The sequence below is a fragment of the Halichoerus grypus genome, chromosome 5 (genome assembly GCF_964656455.1).
Source record: "Halichoerus grypus chromosome 5, mHalGry1.hap1.1, whole genome shotgun sequence".
NCBI lineage: Eukaryota > Metazoa > Chordata > Mammalia > Carnivora > Phocidae > Halichoerus > Halichoerus grypus.
The window spans coordinates 68,650,010-68,671,963 of NC_135716.1; the positions used below are offsets into that span (position 1 = coordinate 68,650,010).

General features: G+C 41.1%; 1 protein-coding gene and 1 pseudogene across 12 annotated transcripts in view; both read left to right on the forward strand.

Moving 5' to 3' along the window:
- The window catches only part of ASPH (aspartate beta-hydroxylase), a 213,776-nt gene that overhangs the window by 85,996 nt on the left and 105,826 nt on the right, over positions 1 to 21,954 (forward strand). For all 12 annotated transcript variants that reach the window (XM_078072343.1, XM_036082466.2, XM_078072349.1 and 9 more), the window contains 2 exons: positions 1,453 to 1,497; positions 13,110 to 13,151. In XM_078072343.1, coding sequence (XP_077928469.1) covers positions 1,453 to 1,497; positions 13,110 to 13,151 — 87 coding nt within the window. The remainder of the gene's footprint in view (positions 1 to 1,452; positions 1,498 to 13,109; positions 13,152 to 21,954) is intronic.
- On the forward strand, positions 15,826 to 15,961 carry LOC118529605 (U2 spliceosomal RNA; annotated as a pseudogene).

A 21,954-nucleotide genomic window follows, 5' to 3' on the forward strand; every position in this document is an offset into this window, starting at 1 on the left:
TGAGTGAGACCTGAGATGGATGTGTTTGGGAGCCATCATCATGAAGGTGGGAGTTGAAATCCATACTGAAGTGGGTTTAAAAAGTCCTGGAGTAGAGAAAATCAGGCTGTGCTGATACAATTAGTTTGCTATTTCCTTTTAAAAAATCCTCTCATTACATCATTGCCAAAATAAATTTCAGGTAAGTTTGTTAAATGAACACTTTTTCAGAATAAAATTGGTTGAAAATTTATCTTGCAATAATAATAAGGCTTTCTTAGTATAGTATCAGTGATGGAAATAATGAAGTGACTAATACTTTATGATGCATACAAGTTTTTCAAACCTAAAATGACAAGTAAAAGAAATTCTGAGAAAAAAATATTGGTAAAGGTGGTACAGTGCTAGTAGATCTCTAACGTACTAAGAACGAAATCAGTAGGCAAACCTTAACAAGCCAGTCACAACAGAGAAAGCTAGTAAACGCTCCCAGTGCTGCCACTGAAACAACGAAATATGCCAGAATATTAATTGTGATCTGTGGGAATAGGTGAGATTTTTTTTTTCCTTTTTCCTTTTATGTGAAAAATATTTCCAAATCTTCCATTTGGGTATGTATTATTCTTAAAATTAGAAGCAAATTAATATAAGAAGAAAAATTATTAAAATAGCCGCATACATGTATGAGTTTTAGAAAATGCTATAAAAATTCTTCCTTTTGACCAAAGTCTGTTCCAAGTCTTTAGGAGCAAAAGGAAAGCTAATATTATCTTATCTCTAGATTAAGGTAATGTTGAGTGGGTTGTTAGCGATGAAGATCTTAAAATGTGATGTAATTTGATAGAGTGAATCAGATCAGTATATTATTATACCATTATGTGATAAAGTCTACATACAGTCTCTTTAGTTGCAAATGGGAGGAAGTGGCCAGGGAAAAAAGCAAGATGTTAAAAAAGTCATCTCCATATTTTTGGCCAGTCTTAGAATATATTATCTTGAATATTATTTTTCAGAAACTTTATTAAGGATAGTAATTTACTTTTAGGACTCTGATCTTTCAATTTCTTTGCGTTGTTTCGTTCATGTTACAATTAGGGTTATGTCTTAAAAACTTTTTAACAAAATATTTTAAACATCTTTCCTCAGCTTTCTTATCAAGTCTGATGCAAAATTGTGGTGAAGACCTGGGTTTTAGTTCATATCTCCTTTGCCCAGGCAGCGAGTTTTGCAGTTAGTCAGTTAGGCAGATAATGTAAAGCCTATTTTATGAACACTTGAGAAGTATACAACATTTTGCGAAGTTCTAGCTAATTCTTCTTTGTTGTAATAGTGTGAAAACTTAATGTTTTTGTTATCATTGCACGCGAATCCCAAAGATGTCTGTAAAAATAATCACTGTAACTTAAGTACAATCTGTATCTTAAACACTGGTCAATGATATATAATGGATTGTAATTTTCTTACTTATTTTAGAAGAGCACGTGCCCCCTGCTGAAGAACAACAGGAGGTACCACCAGGTATGACATTTTGTTGGATGCATTGCTCTTTCCTTTTCTGTTTAATTTAAAACGTACTGTTGATAGGCACAGTAGCTGTATGAAATCAGTCGATGAAGAGGAAAAATCCTGAGAGAAGGATTAATTATACCTAAATTTAAAGAGAAGATTGCGTTTTGATCAGTTGAGCCAAAGTAAAGGAAAATACATGTCAGATTCAGTCTAGTACATGTTTGTTGAGCTAGACTGTGAGGAGTGTTAATGATCAAAGTACCATATGATTTTTGCCATTATAGATGGTAGTAGTAGTAGTAGTTAGGTGGTTTTTTTTTTAAATTGATAGGCTAATTGATGATGGATCAGAATTGCCTTAAGATGAAAGTTCTAGTAGTGCATACTTTTGTGACTTTACGCTTCTTCCCCATTCCCCATTTCCGTGAGGGCATCTTAGTGCCCTGGGCAATCCTGGCTGGCTGCCTAGGTCTTGTTAGTACCCGAAGTCTTTCTTTCCAGCCCACTGGGTTAATCCATTTCTGTACTTTTCCCTCCCCTCTGCCACATGCCCTTCTCACAGCAGTGAATTTAGACAGTGGGAACATCATTTCGACCAGGGCCTGTGCTTTCAAATGGCCTTTGAGAGATGACATTAATTCTCCCTGCAATCAGAAATTAACATACAAGCCTCCTGTTCTCATAGTGGGAAAGACATGTTTTGTGAAGAGGGGGGTTTCTAGGACCTCTATCCCAAGGGTATTTCCTCTTGCTTCTGTGTTTTATTTCCATTTTCTTTCTTTTTGGTTGAATTTTTGCTCCTATTTCTTCCATTATGCTTAATGTGAATTTTGTAGCAATGATGTGCATTACTCTTGTTGATTTTGGTAGAAATAATTATAACTGCCAAAATCTCCTGACTAATAAACTTCAAGGAAAAAAAATAACTTTTATAATCAAAGAATATTTTTAGTTATACACCCCAGCTCATCGTTGCTTATTTCACGTTGGGATGTTACAGGCTTTGGCGGTTGTCATACCGTGTACATTTATAGTCATCTGTACAAATGCTTAAGAGAACTGGGTTGTTGGTATTATAATGTGAATGAGAATAGAAATGCATGGAGAATTTGGGCTTTTACATGATGGATACTGCGCAGGTACGTGTATTTTGTGTTTAGGAAAGGTGCACGGAGCAGGGAGAGTTGATGTTTCTATCCTGCCTTTGTAATTGCTGCTTGATTGTTGAGGGTGCTTCACGGAGGGCCTTGTTTCTGCCTTGAGGCAGAGCACGTTACTGAGTTAGCATTTCAGTTACCGTCCAGGACTTTAAAGAAATTGTCTTCGAAGTATTTTTTAAAATAATGAGTTTTTACAACATTGACTCTTTTCTAGTTACAGTGCACATTTTTTAATACTGACCTGACTTTTGTGAAGGCATAAAAAGTAATACTGTTTTCTGGCCAGAAATTTCTGTGCTTTTATTTCCATGTTTTATAAGCTGAGCGCAAGAATTTCCTTACAACATAAATATAAAATACCCCATGGTTGGGGTGCTGGAAGAAGGTGCTTTTTGAGAGGAGGTATTTAACAACCGAAGCACGTAAAAATGAAGATTTGATTAATATCTGTACTCACTGACATACAATAAGTTCCCCATAAACCGTGACCATAATTACTATTTTTTTTAGTAATTAATTAGCCTGATCTTCGAGGTGGATCAAGAGAAGTTAAACCCTGAAAGACCTGCTCAGGAAGTTGTAACCTGTAATTTGGTGTCATAAAAATTTGATTGACCTGCTGCCCAGTTACAGTGTGACCTTGCCAGAAGAGACTATAAGGCCAAGAGTTAGCAATAGTTATTTTTAATGATTGCGCTTGCTTTGCTTATTTCCCGTTATTTTCATAGTCTTACTGTATATTACAACCTCTTTTATTCAGTCTTACAAAAGAATAATAGTTGAAACTCTCTATATTCGTGATCTTCTTGTACAATAAGCTGACTGCTCTTGTAAGTGCTTAATTATCTGTGTGATTACAAAAACTGCAGGAACACTGATGATAGGGCCTGTCTCCCTCCTTTGCAATGCTCCTTACCTTTCAGTCTTTAAAATCCATTATTCAGGGGAAGCTTTAATGGAGGACCTCTGCAACATGCTAGCTGTTAGTTCACTTTTTCCTGGCCCTTGGAATCTTAACTGATGATTACTTCCTCCCTGATCATTCCAAGACTAGGTTATACTGTCTTAATATTTCTTGTTTAAGTTCACAATAATGTATTTATTGGCGTGCTTTAACCCCACAGGGCGGGAACTGTCTTAATTCACCATTATATTGAGCCACACACTAGGGCCCAGTGAATGCGAACCTTTAGTAAGCATTAAACATTATGTAGGAGCTCTTCTAAGCACATTCCATGAATTAACTCATTTAATGTTTCCAGTTGCCTAAGAGGTAGGCACGCTGTTATCTCCATTTTACAGATGAGAAAACCGAGACACAACAAAGCGGGTCTGAGAGCCGACAGGTGGCAGTACGGAGGCTGCCCCTTGCATGCTCGCTCCAGAGTTCACACTCTTGGCCTCTGTGCTCTAGAGGGTTTTTCATAAGGGAAGGCCTAAGGGCTGATGCATTCTGAGAACTGTTTTGATGTGGTAAAACTAGAGCTGTCGTCTTACTCAGCATCTTTCTCTTCATATACATTAGTACTTCAGCTAGGACCTGGAAGTGGTAGAAAAGTAAGTTGTCCAGTAGCTTGAATTTTGTCATCTTTTGTTTATATTTGTAAATTTGTAAATGCTTTGCTCTTGACAAGGATATAAAAAGTCAGTCCTAAGAATTGATCATTCTGATATTAGAAGTCAAGCATTTTGAATACCAGATTTTTTTTTAAATTGTTTTTGCAATCCATGCTCCTTTAGTGGGTTTTTACTTTCTCTCTCCTTATTTATTTATTTGACAGAGAGACAGACAGCACAAGTAGGCAGAGCAGTAGGCAGAGAGGGAGAGGGAGAAGCAGGCTCCCCGCTGAGCAGGGAGCCCGATGTGGGACTCGATCCCAGGACCCCGGGATCACGACCTGAGCCGAAGGCAGATGCACGCTTAACCGACTGAGCCACCCAGGCGCCCCCAAACCCAGATTTTTACTTGTAATCATATAGCGTGTGATTCTGGCAATATGACAGAATAAATATGAATAGCACAAATTGATTCATTTATGAAGGAATCACTTATGAAATTCATCCGAGGAAAATTTCCTGCCAAACAGTATGTTAAGGCCCTTTCACTAACTGGTTCCAGTAACAATTTTTTTCTGTCATACCATGCCAGAGAAAAAAGAAGTTAATGTTATGTTTTATGGTGATAATCATTATTCAAGGTGGAGATATGTGAGCACCAGTGTTTCTGCTGCTCCCGTCTCTCTGAAAATGGAGATAACATTGTAACTCAGCCCACCCTGGACTGGTCTAGCAATGGGGATGGCTTTGCTCTGCTGCATCTGCACGAACTTTCACTCATGCCACCCCTTGTCACCCAGCATTTCCTAATGTGATCACTAGGACACTAGCCAGCCTTAGTCCGGCAGCACTAGAGGTCTTCGCTTATGTGAATAAGCGCCTAACATGAAGGTTACTGTTACAGATTTCATCGTTTAGGCAAGAAGTACGTATTGAACAAGTACAAAGGTACAGGTTTGCCCTGGGCAAAGAAGATACTCGAGCAACAATATAGTGCCTGCCCCATAGCGGGTCGCAGTCCTGTGGGCCTAGAGCTGAGTAAAACAACCACTATGATGTCATCAAGTCCCCAGAGGGGTAGACAGGGCAGCACAGAGAAGGAGGGATAATTAACCCAACTTTGGGAGCAAGGGTGTGGAGAGTCACATAGGCCTCCCCATGTGTCGTCGTGCTAGAGCTGAGTTTTGAGGTGTGGGATTGACTCATGGGGATTGGAATTGGAAGGAATGTGCAGGGAGAGAGGGCGGATTGACGGGAAGAGTCCAGGACGATTCCCGTTTTCCTGACCTGAATGCATGAATGATCAGCCCTTCGTGGACCTATTGGAGGCAGGAGGAAATAGAGAGTAGCAGAGGTGACTGGCCCGATTTCGGACATACTGGCTTTGCAACTCGGTGAACCACTTCTGAGTGGAGTCGTCTTTAAATGTTCAGGAGCACACATTTGGGTCCTTCAGAATTGTAAATGGGCTTTTAGTTTATTTGCCTTTTCATCGGTACTCATCATTATGCCTCGAACAGCTTCCCACAACCTCAGGTATGTTTGATGGCACAGGTTACGGAAATGCTCATTCCTCTCACAGGCTAGCTCGCTGACAAATTCTAAGAGAACCTGACGCCAAATGCATTTGTAAAAACATTTTCTGTTGAGGTGTAATTGACACACACAGACGTGCTCACTTGTTGAACATACAGCTTAAGGAACTTGCGCCTGCGATCCATTCCTGCACCCACTCGTCAGAATGCTTCTAGTGCTCCAGAAATCTCTCCTTCCTCCCGCTCAGTCCCATCCCCCCCAACCGCAGCTGTGCTGATCTGTATCACCACTGATTGGTTTGCTTGCTCTTGAATTTAATAAAACAAAACCAGAAGCAAACACACACAAGTGCAGATATACTTTTTTGGTGACTCTTTTTCGTTGTTCAACATCGTGTCTGAGTTTCATCTACTTTGTCATGCATAGTATTGGTTTCTATTCATTGCCCTTTACTATAAATACATTACATTAAAAAAATCCATTCTACATTGATAGCTGTTATGAATGTTTCCAGTTTCTTGACTGTTATGAAGAAAGCTTCTATGAATAATCTTGTACATGTCTGTTGTATATAAATACTCATTTCTGTTGGATATATAAAAGTATACAGATGATTTCTAGTTACCTCACATTAGCACCAAATCTACCTATATAAAAATGTCTGGATACACATACACACACACACACACCCATATATAGGTAGGTAGAGAGATAGATGGATATATAGTTAGATAGGAAGGGAGGAAGGAAGGATCATAATCCAGATTTAGAAATTATATCAAAATTTGGCTGGGCCTTTAAGTGCACCATCTTCTTTTCTACTTGAATTGTAACAGCTCTAATGCTGTGATGGTAAAATCAACCAGATACTAAAGTTTGGAATGAGGAAGTATTTGCAAAAAAATTGGACAAGAATGACTTTTACTGTATACTTTTTTTACCCAATCATTTATATTGTCAGTAACATTAAAAACTGACATACGATTATATTAATGTATTTTCACTGCAACTTACAGTATCCAGTGCTCCTTGAAAATCCTTCCTGTATTTGTTTTTCAAATATCATGCTAGATTTCTTTTTTCTCTATTACATTTCTTATTAATAACAGTGAAAACACTGACGGGAGAAAGAGAGTTAATGCTTGTATCTCTCAAAAGATTGAAATTCTTAAATTTAGTTGTAATTCTCAGATGCTCTAAGAAGCTTAAATTTTCATCAGCAGCTTTGCAAGTAATTCCCAGGGACTTCTCTGGGTAGTTAATCACTGTTTAACAAGTTGCCCTTAAAAACAACAATAGCACATAAAAAGCATTTACTTCTGTCGGTGGGTTTTTTTTTTTTTTAAGTAGAATGAAAATGAAGCAGTTTCACAGTCTGTGTCTGGTTGGTCCTTTAATTTAGATTTCCCCTTATTTTTGCAGATACTTAAAGCTTCAGAAAGACTGCCCCCACTACCGCAGGAGGACCAGCCTAACCATACGCTCCAAAAGATGGCTGTGATAGGTCTTGTGACGCAATTACTGAGCAGACCAAGATCTTTGGGAATGAACACTAAAGATGTTTTCAATCAATCATAGTCCACTGGCATCTTAGTGTATTTTTTTTTTTTTAGAAACAGAAATTACATGTAATGTTACATTCCTGCATGTCCGTTTTCAATAGCTTTAGTGGATCCTTTGGTTTTTCTCCTCTCTTTCTTGTTGTGACACAGTTTCTGATCTTACCTACATTTATGTGTGTTGTTCAGATAACAGTTGATTATATTGACGATGTAGTAGCATTTGTCTTGGCAGGGTTTTACTGTGTATATGACTGGTAATTACCCCTACGTCTGTTGGACTGACCTGTGTAAACAGCATAAGCGTGACCTCAAAGCCATGAAGAGTGCCCTGCGCTTGCACTCTGAGGCCCACTACTGACGGTCACGGTTAGCTGTGAAGACTGGAGTTGTATATACCCGCACTGATATCCTTAGAAGACATTTCTACCTTAGCTTCGAGTGTTCAGGGTAAAACTCAAATTTTGAGGTTCCTGGAGCTGGTAGCTCATTGATGAGAAAAGTTGAATATTTCGGTGAAAGTCTTAAGTTATCATGGTTAATTTATTTTTCAAATCGAGGGGGAACAGTTAAAATTCCTTGCTAGGATATAGGCAAAAGGAATGGCCTGCTCTGTCATGCAAAAAACGCTGTCGGGCACCTCGGATCAATCATAGAATAGCTTTGTCCCTTCGGTATTTGTTGAAATTTTAGAAAACCTGTATAAATTGCCGGTGCACATCTTAAAGGTTGCTCTGCCGTTGACTAATTGAGTTATGCCCTCACAACACTGGAGACGGCCCCGTGATCTTACTAGAGAATGATGCCTCTAGCTGGGTTGATGTAGGGCGTGTGGAAGGTGCACACAAGCCGCTTTTCCTGCTGCTGTTTGCAACGTATGAGCCTTTTCTTTTCTACCCTGAAGAGTTTCTTCTACTTTTAAAGTGGTTTATTTGGGCTCGGCAATAGTTGCTGTGATGAAAATACTCATTTGTTAGGAAAAGAAGGTAGTGACATCATTTTGAAAGGACCATGAGCTATTAAAATCAAAGGAAAAGCCATAAGAAGTAATTTCATTTCCATGTCAGGGATAGCTCTTGATTATGTTAACATTGTTTTAAGATAAGATGGCTTTTTTCTCCCCTGCTTTTAGGGTTACAATCAGAGGGATTTTATATTTTTATCCTTATAGATTGTAGTTACAACATAGTGAGTGATGCATGCTGACCCAGTGGGTAGTGAAATCCAGAAGACTGAGTTACTAAGAAAAGCAATAATTTTCTAAAGCTGTGATATGGGTAATATGGAGTTGCTACTCAAATTCTAATAAAGCTCTTAATTCATATTGTGAATTATAGAACACTACTTTTTATAAAGCCTTATTTTTTTAGGGAAACTTAGGAGTGACATAGAACTGATAAATGAGTAGAATTTTGCTGGATTTTTGTATATAATCTCTAGAGCTCTGGAAACTGAGGATTCGTTATGCTGTGGTCAACTTCAAATACTTTCTGATTCCAAATATCTGAATTAATGAGCCTTGTCTTCACAAATACGAGCCACGCTGGGCAATATCAATGGATTTTCTAAAAATAATGTAAATGTCTTCTGTTTAATGTTATTTGAGTGCAATAAAATGCAGAATTCTTCTCTATATTGTCATTATTTTGAATTATTTTGTTATATAACAAAATCAGTTCATTTTATACTTAACTAGTATATTAGAATATTACAGTATCCTTGATGACTGAAATCACGAAGGTGTACCTTCGACCCTTTCTTAACCTATTTGTAATAGGTGATGTTTATTTTGTTTAACATTTACTCTGATGCTACATTGCCAGGAGCCAGATTAAAATGAAATAGCCCCTGCATCCATCCTTTGTAGGTTTTTTTAGCACCTAGCAGTTTTGGTAATTCCCTAGTGAGGCAAGCCCCACTCCCCTATAGCCTCCTGCTCCCCCATGACCATTGTACCATGAGGACATGAACTCCATCGTAGTTGAGAAGACGAAAGAGTCTGAGCAGGTGGAAGGGCAGGTGAGGGTACGGCAGGTTCTCTTTCCATCTTCATTCTTGGGGCAGAGGAGAACTAGACAAGTAGGGAAGAAGCCTCCGGGATCCAGAAAGTGTTGTTTTCTCCTCCGGCATGCCAGAAGACTTCAGACTCACTCACTCAGGATAAACAGACCCACTTTTTTTTTTTTATTATGTTATGTTAATCACCATGCATTACATCATTAGTTGAAATCTTGCCATTTGCAACGACGTGGATGGAACTGGAGGGTGTTATGCTGAGCGAAATCGGAGGGGAGACGAACCACACAGACCCACTTTTACTGACCGCATGGCCTCTCCCGAGCGCTGAGCGAAATCGGAGGGGGAGACGAACCACAAACAGACCCACTTTTACTGACTGCATGGCCTCTGCCGAGCGCTGAGCGAAATCGGAGGGGAGACGAACCACAAACAGACCCCCTTTTACTGACTGCATGGCCTCTGCTGAGCGCTGAGCGAAATCGGAGGGGAGACGAACCACAAACAGACCCACTTTTACTGACCGCATGGCCTCTGCCGAGCGCTTTGTGTGTGTCGGGCACTTGCGTTTTCCCAGCAGGTGGGGCTTATCCCTGCTTGCAGATAAGGAAACTGAGGGGCAGAGAGGCCGAGACACCTGCCAGCCATGGTCCTTCATGGTGAGCACGTGGGCAACAGGTGGCAGGTGGAAACAGTTGGAGGGAGGCCAGAATGCAGGCAGGAGAGCAGGTCGGAGACTAACAAGTAATAGTCCAGGTGACGGTGGACGGGCCGACCTCGGGAAGCACTGGCAGAGAGACAGAGAAGGGGGACAGGAAAGTTGTGGCTGGCTGAATGGGCCAGCGCCGGGGAAACAGAGTCCTGGAGAGTCACAGATGCCAGGGACATGAGGAACTGGCGAGGGCAACTGGGCCCGGATGGAAATTAGCTTTGGATGTGCGTGAGGGCCAAGAAGAACTGGTCAGTAAGCAGGGAAGCACAGGTACTGGAACAGCATAGAGTTCAGGATATTAAGTGATTTTCTTTAATGGTGTATGATCATTTTTGAATGATTAAGATCCCGTTCTTTTTAGTAAGGTTTTCCTTATCCTGAGAGGGGGAAAAAGGTAAGTACAGTTAGGGATTGCATCACACCTTTCTTCTTGGATACGAGTGCTTAAACCCTAAGTATGAGTTACAAGTGAACTTGGACGTGGGTAATTTTCAGAATTGGGCTGAGCAGATAGCTCCCTTTAACTTGGACACTGCCTGTCATTGGAACATACAGAGTGTGATTGAAGTATTATTACAGAGGATACTTTCTAAATCAGTCTTACCTGTTCTGTGACCTTTGGCAAGATTCCTGAGCCTCTCTAAGCCTTAGTTTCCTTATCCATAAAATTAAAACTACCTCCCAGGGTTGATGGGGTTGATGGGATCGTCTGCAGTAAGTGCTTAGAACAATGCCTGGCACCCAGTAAGCATCCAGTAAGTCCTTCTCCTCTGGGGCACGGCGAGGTCCCCATGGGGTCTCCCAGGGAAGCAAGTGTACACAGAGAATAAAGCACGCAGAGAATAAAGCATGTGTACACAGAGAATAAAGTAAAGCAGAGTAACACTTTACTGTGAGCTCTGCAGAATACTAGTGAGGGAAGCTGGATCTCTGAAAACGCTTTTACCCACTGAAAATCAGAGGGGCCAAAATGCCTGCTCTGCTCATTTCCCCATATCCAAACACGAGTCACAGATGTCCACATGTTGGTGTGAGGTGAAGGGCAGAAGGGGACGTGAGAGAGAGAGCTCTTGCCCAGAGCTGGGGAAGTCTGGCCTGGACCTTCTTCGGTCAGGCTCATTGCCCTCTCGTAAATACTGCTGCTGGGGAGGAAGAAAAATGGTGGCCCTTGTTCCCCGGAGGGTGCCTGGCCAGGGCCCTCCTACCCATTTAAAATGGGACCCATTCAAACCACTCCTCCTTCCTTACTTCTCCCCTGGGGGCGGGAAGATGTGTGGTGAGCCCTAAACTCCTCTTCGTGGGTAGCACCCACCTGTTCTCTCTAGTCAGGTTAGCAACTTGCATTTCGTGCTTGCGTTTTCAGATGACCCCAGCCCCGTGCCAGGCGACGGATTCCTGGAGAACGTGGAGGGGCACAGCCTTCCTGCAAGCACTGCTGGTAGCACTGGAAGGGCCCCTTGGGGACCAGGATTGTGTGTTGATGTTTTTCCTCAATCCTGTGTCCTCCGAGAGTGCATCCTATGAAATGATGCGCTGCCTAACTTTTTGATAAAGGAGGTTATGGTTAATATGATCAGAAATTCTAGGACATTCGACAGAGATCTAGAATGGCTTTTTGTTTTTGTTTTTGTTTTTAAATATCCCGTGTACGTCCTGCAGCACTGGCAGGAAGAGTGTGCCAGTCAACTTGATAAAACCCAGTCTTTGCACGAAGCAAAGCCTGCATGTCCCTATCTCCCGTTTCTCTTTCAGGGAAGGTAGGGAAGGGCACTGTGGGAAGATTATATGCTTTGGAATGATGTAAACAGCTGACCTTGATAGGTCAGGCACTCGACTTTCCCAGCCTCAGCTTCTTCCTTTGCACAGAGGGAGACAGACCTCCCCCTAGGGAGGCAGGAGGCAGTAGGGGGGCGCGATGTACTTAGACTGAGCCTGCACTCTGCAGCTTTCACAGGTCATTCCCTTCCTCTCCATTGGTGTCTTGAAACGCCTGACCTATAAAAAGCCCTCCCTTGTATCGGAAGCCTGCCTCCCATTTACTTGTCACTTCTAAAAAGTGCAATGTTTGATAGGAATGTATGGAGGAAGCCGGCGAGCAAAAAAATCGAGTGTTCAGTGGTTGTACCCCTGATCTCACCCCACGGCCCGGTCTACTCTGGGGGAAGAACTGAGTCTGATTTTGTATCAGTCTCCCAAACTCTGTGCTATCCTGACTCCCACACACATGCCTATACACGTATTCCTAGAAATACCCAAAGCTAGATAAGTACCTACGGGAACTATAATCAACTGGTCTACCGTGAAATTTAGCTAGACCCCAACTTCTATGAAACAGTGGGCCAAATCTGAGATAGTGCAGAAATGAGGTTATAAGCACAGGGTCAGTTCATGTGCCATAGTTTTCCATGTAAGGTGGATGTTGTTTGGTCGAGGTTCTGGGTGGGTTTTACTGCACACGGTCCCATTCGTGGGAGAGACCCTACGACTGTGGTTAACTTAGTGAGAGGCTGACACAGGTGGGCTGTCTGGCCCATCTCGGCTCCTCAGCACCTGGGCTCAGTGCAGCAACCCTTAGTGTTCCAGCTGTGTATGTGTGAAGTCCTTGGGGAAGTGAGACTGGTGTCACCCCAGTGAGGGGGACATGTGGCATTTCTTTAAAGCACATGGTGGCTGTTAAGGTCTTCTGGTTTTAGGAGACAGTATCAATATTGAACAAGCTTTGGTGAGGGCTTCACTCCACTCCAGTTCGCCTTTATACCCACAGAGGCACTTTTGGAGGAGATGACCCACAGCCCTACTTTCCTATTAATGAGGAATACTTAGCCTGGTGCCTCACACCTGGTTACTTTTATAAGTATAAGCCTGGTGACTTTTAAAAGCAATTCAAATGAGTCTAATCTCAATATTTTGTAACAAATTTCATGTGTAAAGAATTCAGGGTTTAGGAAAATTGGAATTCTATGCCCAGAAATATTTTTCTTAAATTATATTTATTTGAATTCATTTAAATATGGTCCTGTATTTTGAGATAGCGAATGGGGACTTTCACAATACTTACTTTGTTTTGTCTTTACTTTTCAGAAACAAATAGAAAAACAGATGATCCAGAAATAAAAGAAAAAGGTGAGATCACCAAATAAACTGCCTTTCAAATATACATAGGAAGAAAATCATCACACTATTCATGAATGACATGCTGATTTTATTTTGTATCACCAGTGAGAGAAATTGCCTCTGGGTTTATTATTTCGATGGTTTTATCAACAAACATTTATCAATATTTACATAAACATTAAGAGCAAAGTCTCTAAAGAGGTAGCCTGGTTTCTAATCCTGGTTTTGCTGTTCACTATATGTATGTCTGAGAATTCCTTGCCCTCTGTGCCTCAGTTTCCTCTCTGTGATATGGGAATAAAATAGTACCAAGTTCAGGGACCAGAAGACTCCTGTTTCTACGATAGTAATTAAATGAAAATATGTGTAAGGTACTTAAAGCAGTGTATGGCGCAGGGAAAGCACTTAGGAAATGTTAAATATTATTGTTTATAATAACATCCGTGCCAGGAATAGAGATCCAGAAATTACTAGAACATGTTCTCTTTTTATAAGGAACTCTGAATTGTTGGAAGGACATGCAAAGAAGGTTACATCCATAAAGAAAGAATCATCTCTGCCTTCCCACAGTTGATTACAATGGGATTCTAATAAATTAAATAACCCAATAGAATTTTAAGTCAGCTCTTACAAAGATTCCTTAGCTTACTTGGAGTGAGGAACTAAGTTAAACAATTACATAGAATGATCATGGAATAGTGCTTATGCTTTTTTTTTTTTTTTTTGCATATTCTACTTCCCTTTGTTCTTTCCAATTGTGGACATTTTTATTTTTCAGTATTTAATTCAAGCTTAGACAATAAGAATCTCTAAATAGTAAGGCTACTAATTTTATCCCTCACAAATATTTTTTTATATCATTTAATTAATTAATTAATTTTTTCATCATGATTAGTGTGCTCTTTAATCCCCAACCTCCCCCACCTGCCTCCCCTCTGGTAACCATCAGTTTATTCTCTATAGTTGACAATCTGTTTCTTGGCTTGTGTGTGTCTGTCTCCCTATATTTTTTTCCCTTGCTCATTTTTTTCTTACATTCTACACATGAATGAGATCATATGGTATTTGTTTTTCTCTGACTGACTTACTGTACTTAGCATCCATTATACTATCTAGCTCTATCCACGTTGTTGCAAATGGCACGATTACAGTCTTTTATTTTTATGGCTGAATAATATTGCATTGTATATATACCACATCTTCTTTATCCATTCTTCTATCGATGGACACTTGGGCTACTTTGATAGTTTGGCTGTCATAAAGAATACTGCTATAAACATAGGGGTGCATGTATCCCTTTGAATTAGTGTTTTTGTATTTTTTGGGTGAATACACAGTAGTGCGATTACTGGATCATAGGGTAGTTCTGTTTGCTTTTAATATTTGAATGATAAAATCTTTAATGATTGAACATTACAATTTCAGAAATGCCTTTAATTTTTAGTGATGAAAGCAGTGTCTATATTTGAGAAGATATTATAGTACATAACATGTTATAATAATACATCATGTACATGGTCTTAGTGTATAATTATTTGGTGAGCATACAGAGTTGCTGGCCTCTGGCTGTAATTTTGCAGCCCGTAGGCTGGGAACTAGGCATTTAGTCATGCTTTTTTTTTTTTTCCCTGACTTGTTGTATTTAATTTTTTTTTTTTTTAAAGATTTTATTTGTTTATTTGACAGAGAGAGACACAGCCAGAGAGGGAACACAAGCAGGGGGAGTGGGAGAGGGAGAAGCAGGCCTCCTGCGGAGCAGGGAGCCCGATGCGGGGCTCGATCCCAGGACCCCGGGATCATGACCTGAGCCGAAGGCAGACGCTTAACGACTGAGCCACCCAGGCGCCCCATGTATTTAATTTTTTATGAAAGCAATACCAAGATACAGTTTTAAAAGTATGACTTTTAATGAAACACAGCAGCCTTCTACCTCCCTAATCCCTGTCTATGAGGCCCATCCCTGAGTTTCTTTTAGCTGTTTCTTCTAGTACTTACCTACACATTTCTAAATAACTAGCTACTTGTGCAACTTTCTCGTCGGTGTTAGAAACTGTTGACTTTTCTACGTAGATGACTGGGATTTAGCTCAGTCGTGACCCGAGTTCTCCATGCTGCCCCAACTTCCTGATCTGCCAGGACACCACGGCATACTCTGATCGTGATAAGTAAGTAGCCCCCTTCTCCCCAGTTTTGTTTTCTACGATTTCAGTGACCCGCGGTCAGATGTGGTCAGCAAGCAGATGATCCTCTTTCTGACCTATTGTCAGAAGGTCACTAGTAGCCTGATGCTACGCCACAATGCTTGTGTCCTTCCCCTCACTTGATCTCATCACGTAGGCATTTTCTAATCTCACAGCATCTTAAGTAAGATGAGTACAAGATATTTTGAGAAAGAGAGAGACCACATTCATATAACTTTTATTACAGTGTATCGTTACACTTGTTCTATTTTATTATTAATTATAATAATAATCTCTTATGGTGCCTAATTTATAAATTTAACTTTATCATAGGTATGTATGTATAGGAAAAAGCATAGTATATATAGGGTTTGGTACTCTCTGTGGTTTCTGGCATCCATTGGGAGTCTTGGAATGGGTCCCCTGCAGATAAGGAGGGACAACTGTACTAAGGAGAAAAAACAAATCAAGGAGGAGGGTATCATCAGCTTTTGCTAGAGTTGATCGCTTCTCAGCCTTTTGGCTAAGATCAAGTGTAGAATTGATCACTTCCTCGATTCTAGAATGCTTCCTTCACTTGGCTTGCTGGTTACCACATCCTCTTGGTTTTTCTCCTACTCTCTGCTGTGTGTGCTTTTCTCAGCCTCTTTGGAGGGCTGTTCCTCATCTCCCTGACCATCTGGCACTCAAGTGCCCCAGGACTCAGTCCTCAGAGCATTGCTCCATCTGCACACACTCCCTCGGTGATCTGACCTAATCTCCTCGCTTTAAATATCTGTCTGCCAAGGATTACCACACTCGCCTGCAGCCTGGGTTACCGTTACCCGGTGTCTGCCGGAGAACCTCGTTTGGACATCTGATAATCACTTCAAACTTAACTGGTGTAAACTGAACTCCTGACCTTCCCTCTCGAAGCCTGCTCCTCCTACGAAGCGTCTCTTTCATGCCTCCCTGTATTTCCCTCAGCAAGTCCTGTCAGTCCTCTCCCCACAGCATATCCAGAATTCCACCGCCTCCTGCCCCCGACACCCACCACCACCTAGCTCCCAGCTACCACTGTCTCTTGCCGGCATTATTCCGGTTGCCTCCTAACTGGTCTTTCCGCTTCCACCTTTGTCTCTATAATCTTTCTCAATACAGTAGCCACGGTGACCCCTTTAGAACCTAAGCTGTGTCATGTTGCCCAGTGCCTCCAGCATCTTCGTATATCCCTCAGAATAAAACGAAGTCCTTTGCCGTGGTTTACAAGCCCTCATAAAATCCATTCTCCCTTCTCTGTCTTCTCTTGGTTTCCTCCCCAACATCACATCCTATAATACTCTCTCTCCTTTGCTCACTCTGCTCTAGCTACATGGGTTTCCCCGCCAAGCACGCACAGGACCCAGGACCTTTGCACTGACCGTTCCTTCCAGGTTGACTCTTCTACCCAGCACCCACATGGCTTGCCACAATCTTTGCTCAACTGTAGCCTTCTTAGTGAACCTCCCTAACCTTATTTGAGGTTAAAAACCCCTTACTTTCCATACCCTGTTTCCTTGCTTTGTTTTCCCTATAACACCATGTGATTATATTTGATAGTTTAATTCTTCAGTATTTATTGTCTGAACCTCCCACTGGAATAAAATTTCCATGAAGACACATTTTTTCTGTTCTGCTCACTGCTGCATTTCCTGTGCTTGGCACATAGTAGGCACTTAGTGAATATTGTTTGAATGAATTTCTATTATGTTTTAATTTCAGAGGATTAATATGAACAGACATTACAGGCTCTATAAAACCCAAATTGTAGGAGTAAGAACCAGACCCAGATAGAACTCTTAGGATGGAAATCCTTGGGAAACCCAAAACTTGAGTCAGTGACACTGGAGTAAGAAGAAGACAGCTGTTGTCATCCCTAAAGAAACCAGAGTGTTTACATGGTCCCCTCTGTGACCTCACATGTCAGAGCTCAGTGGATGCAGGGATCGTCATACCCATGCTGCTTGGAGCACAGGACTGACAAGTGTTCCAAGTGTTAAATACACTTTCACTTTCAGTTTCTTCATCCAGAAATAAGGATCATGATTCTTAATGCCTCACAGGGTATACTTCAAAACAGGAAGATAAAATGAAACTATCTGTAAATCATAAATGCAGTCTACTACTACTATTACTATGCAAATATCTGGACTCCAGATTGCTTTGATTAGCAATGAAGTTGGTTGATTTGGGGGTGAATCAAGGTGTGCCAGTTTTAAGATTTTGTTAAAACGTGCTTTTAAAAGATCCATATGTACTATCATAATCAGTTCTAAAAGCAAAGGTATTTTTAGCCCCCAAAGTACAACACATATAATTAAAAAATAAAGGGTGGGTTTTTTTTTTTAGATTGTATAAATTTAGCTGTACAAAAAACTCACTAAAATGATTCACATCATTCAGTTGGCCTTGGAGCAGTGGACATGTCTTGTCGTGGCTCCAAAGCAGAGACCATGGAGGTAGTACCGAGGCTGCTTTTGGGACCATGTTAGTGCACGTCTCACTCAGTGATCCCAGAGACCAACCCCAAGTTAAAGGAGAAAGGAGATAAAAACAAATCCTCTTTGTCCTTTATTCTGGTTTTCCTGTCCTATATTGGTTAGGGAAATAAATACTTTTAAGGAAAATCCTGGTTTCTTAACAGCCCCCTGTTTTTCCCCTCCTCCTATGTCTTCACCGGTTGAGCTGGATTCAGACCTTCCCTACAAATCACCACATTCCCATTACAATTAAATACAGTTATATGTAATTTTTAAAAACCTCAAGTTTCAGTGGCTTAAACAAGATAGGAGTTTGTTTCTTATCCACATAAATAACCTAGGACCAATTTAATGGCTCATTAAGGACCCAGCTCCTCTCTTGCCATTCTGCCATCCTTAGTCTATAACCTCATGTTCCAAAAGGGCCATTCAAGCACCAGCCATTATCACCACATCCAGATAACAGGAAGGAAGTGAGGAGAAGGAGTAAATTTCTTAGGAGAACTACATTTAACTGAGAGAACATTGGTAAAGCTAAAATTCAGGGTTCTGGTTCTTCAGAAGGGAGCATCAAATATTGAGAGGAAGCAGCAATTAGCAGTCTTGAGCATGCAGTGTTTTACTCTTGTTACCAAGGTATACTCTACCACCATAATTTAGGGAAATGGCTACTGTTCCATGCTAAAAGTTGCAATAAATCATCAGAATGTTAAAAAAAACTGTCAATTTTTCATCGTTCACAAAACCGTACACTAATTTATTTATCCACTTAAATATTTGCATGCCTGCTGCATGCCAGATCCTGTTGTTGTAGGCAAGTGGATGCCGGTGAGAATAAGTCAGACAAAATTCTTTCTTTCATGGAGCTCACATCCCAGTCGGGAATCCGGCAGCACATACAAAATCTGAAATAGTGATAGTGCTCTAAAGGATACCAAGCAGAAGAGTGTGCTGGAGGGAGGTGGGGAGGGCAGTAAGGGGAGAACGTCCTTCTGGAGGTTAGGGATACCATCAAGGCAGCTGTGTGAATGCTGAGCTAGGAACACACTCAGCAGAGGAAGAGCCTGTGCAAAGGTCCTGAGGCAGGACAGCCAAGCCTGAGAACCTGGAGCACCCTGACCAAGCTGAGAGTATATGCTGTGCAGTCAGAGAGAAATTCCGGGGGCCAGGCCATGGCAGAGAGTCTGACATTTTCCTTCATCCAGTGGGATGTCCTACCCAGGCTATGAGAGTATCTGCAAATCAGTCTTTCTCATTCACATATTGACTTGTTTGCTCCTGGGAGGTCCATCTCAGTGCTTCTTTTTTTTTTTTTTTTTTTTTTAAGATTTTATTTATTTATTTGACAGAGAGAGAGACAGCAAGAGAGGGAACACAAGCAGGGGGAGTGGGAGAGGGAGAAGCAGGCTTCCCGCGGAGCAGGGAGCCCGATGCGGGGCTCGATCCCAGGACCCTGGGATCATGACCTGAGCCGAAGGCAGACGCCCAATGACTGAGCCACCCAGGCGCGCCATCTCAGTGCTTCTGACAAAGGTAGAGACAGGGTGAGGGTGGACTGTGGGCATTGGTTCCTGCAGGTAGTGAACACACGTAAGCCCTACCCCCGACTACTGCTCACAGCGGTGCTGCTCCCTCTTCAGAGGATCCATTTCATCCTTAGGGCACCATGCCTCCCTCCACACTGCCCGCCATACTCTGTACAGTTTTGTCCTTCAGGCTTCTGATCCAAAGGGGACTTTTCCATTGTGGTGGATGCTGGGCTTTCTGGGCTGTTTCTTCAGGGAATCTGTGGAGAGAATCCATGGAACAGCCTCGCTTGCTTGGTTCATCACACCCTATTGTGGGAAACTGGTAGTTTCTAATGGTACCAACCAAAAGATGTTTGTCCCTGAAGTATTTTATTGGGTGTGAAATGCAGGAATTGTCTTAGAATTAAAAGCTCTAATGCTCAGTGTTACCCCACATTCATTGAAAATCCATTGAAATTCATTGCTTGCTTTGGGAATTCCATCCTCTTTTTTACTCAGATTCGTAGGGTGCTGTTAACTATGGGGAAGAGAGCAGGGGAAATATTCCATTTTTGGAACATGCAGTGAAAAAATGAAATGTGTTTTAATAGTCAGACTTTAGTTTCATAATAATAGAAGTGAAGATTTTTTTTTTAAATGGCCATTATGAATTTGTCTCAGGATGAATTACCAGGTCGCCTGATTTTCTGCTAGTGTTATCTTCCCTCGGGTGTATTGATGAGGAACTGCTGATAAGAGCAGAATATTTTGCTTTTACTTAGAATTAATAATTCTGTGTCCTTTCCTTTTAGAGAGTCATGGGTTTGAAACAGGGCTTATTCCAAAATAGGCCCTATTTGCCAGATTCTTTTTTTTTTTTTTAATTTTATTATGTTCTGTTAGTCACCATGCAATACATCATTAGTTTTTGATGTGGTGATCCACGATCCATTGTTTTCGTATAACACCCAGTGCTCCATGCAGTACGTGCCCTCCGTAATACCCATCACCGGGCTAACCAATCCCCCCCCCCCAAACCCTGTTTGTTTCTCAGAGTCCATAGTCTCTCATGGTTCATCTCTCCCTCCAATTCCCCCCCCCTCATTTTTCCCTTCCTTCTCCTAGTGTCCTCCATGCTATTCCTTATGTTCCACAAATAAGTGAAACCATATGATAATTGACTTTCTCTGCTTGACTTATTTCACTTAGCATAATCTCCTCCAGTCCCATCCATGTTGATGTAAAAGTTGGGTATTCATCCTTTCTGATGGCTGAGTAATATTCCATTGTATATATGGACCACATCTTCTTTATCCATTCATCTGTTGAAGGGCATCTCAGCTCTTTCCACAGTTTGGCTATTGCGGACATTGTTGCTATGAACATTGGGGTGCATTTGGCCCTTCTTTTTACTACATCTGTGTCTTTGGGGTAAATACCCAGGAGTGCAATTGCTGGGTCATAGGGTAGCTCTATTCTTAAATTCTTGAGGAACCTCCACATTGTTTTCCAAAGTGGCTGTACCAACTTGCATTCCCACCAACAGTGTAAGAGGGTTCCCCTTTCTCCACAACCTCTCCAACATTGTTTCTTTCCCTGTCCATTTTTGCTGTTCTAACTGGTGTAAGGTGGTATGTCAGTGTGGTTTTGATTTGGATTTCCCTGATGGCTAATGATGATGAACATTTTTTCATGTGTCTTTTAGCCATTTGTATGTCTTCTTCAGAGAAGTGTCTTTTCATATCTTCTGCCCACTTTTGGACTTGATTATTTGTTTTCTGGGTGTTGAGTTTGAGAAGTTCTTTATAGATCTTGGATACCAGCCCTTGATCTGTAGTGTCATTTGCAAATATCTTCTCCCATTCTGTGGGTTGCCTCTTTGTTTTGTTGACTGTTTCCTTTGCTGTGCAGAAGCTTTTTATCTTGATGAAGTCCCAAAAGTTCATTTTTGCTTTTGTTTCACTAGCTTTTGGAGATGTATCTTGAAAGAAGTTGCTGTGGGCGATGTCAAAGAGGTTACTGCCTATGTTCTCTAGGATTTTGATGGATTCCTGTCTCACATTGAGGTCTTTCATCCACTTTGAGTTTATCTTTGTGAATGGTGTTAGAGAATGGTCGATTTTCATTCTTCTGCATGTGGCTGTCCAATTTTCCCAGCACCATTTATTGAAGAGACTGTCTTTTTTGCATTGCATGTTTTTTCCTGCTTTGTCAAAGATTATTTGACCATAGAGTTGAGGGTCCATATATGGGTTCTCTATTCTGTTCCATTGGCCTATATGTCTGTTTTTGTGCCAGTACCATGCTGTCTTGGTGATCACAGCTTTGTAATATAGCTTGAAATCAGGCAACGTGATGCCCCCAGCTTTGTTTTTCTTTTTCAACATTTCCTTGGTGATTCGGGATCTTTTTTGATTCCATACAAATTTTAGGATTGTTTGTTCCAGCACTTTGAAAAATGTCATTGGAATTTTGATCGGGATGGCATTGAAGGTATAGATTGCTCTGGGTAGCATAGACATTTTCACAATGTTTATTCTTCCGATCCATGAGCATGGAATATTTTTCCATCTTTTTGTGTCTTCTTCAATTTCTTTCATGAGTGTTTTGTAGTTCCTAGAGTATA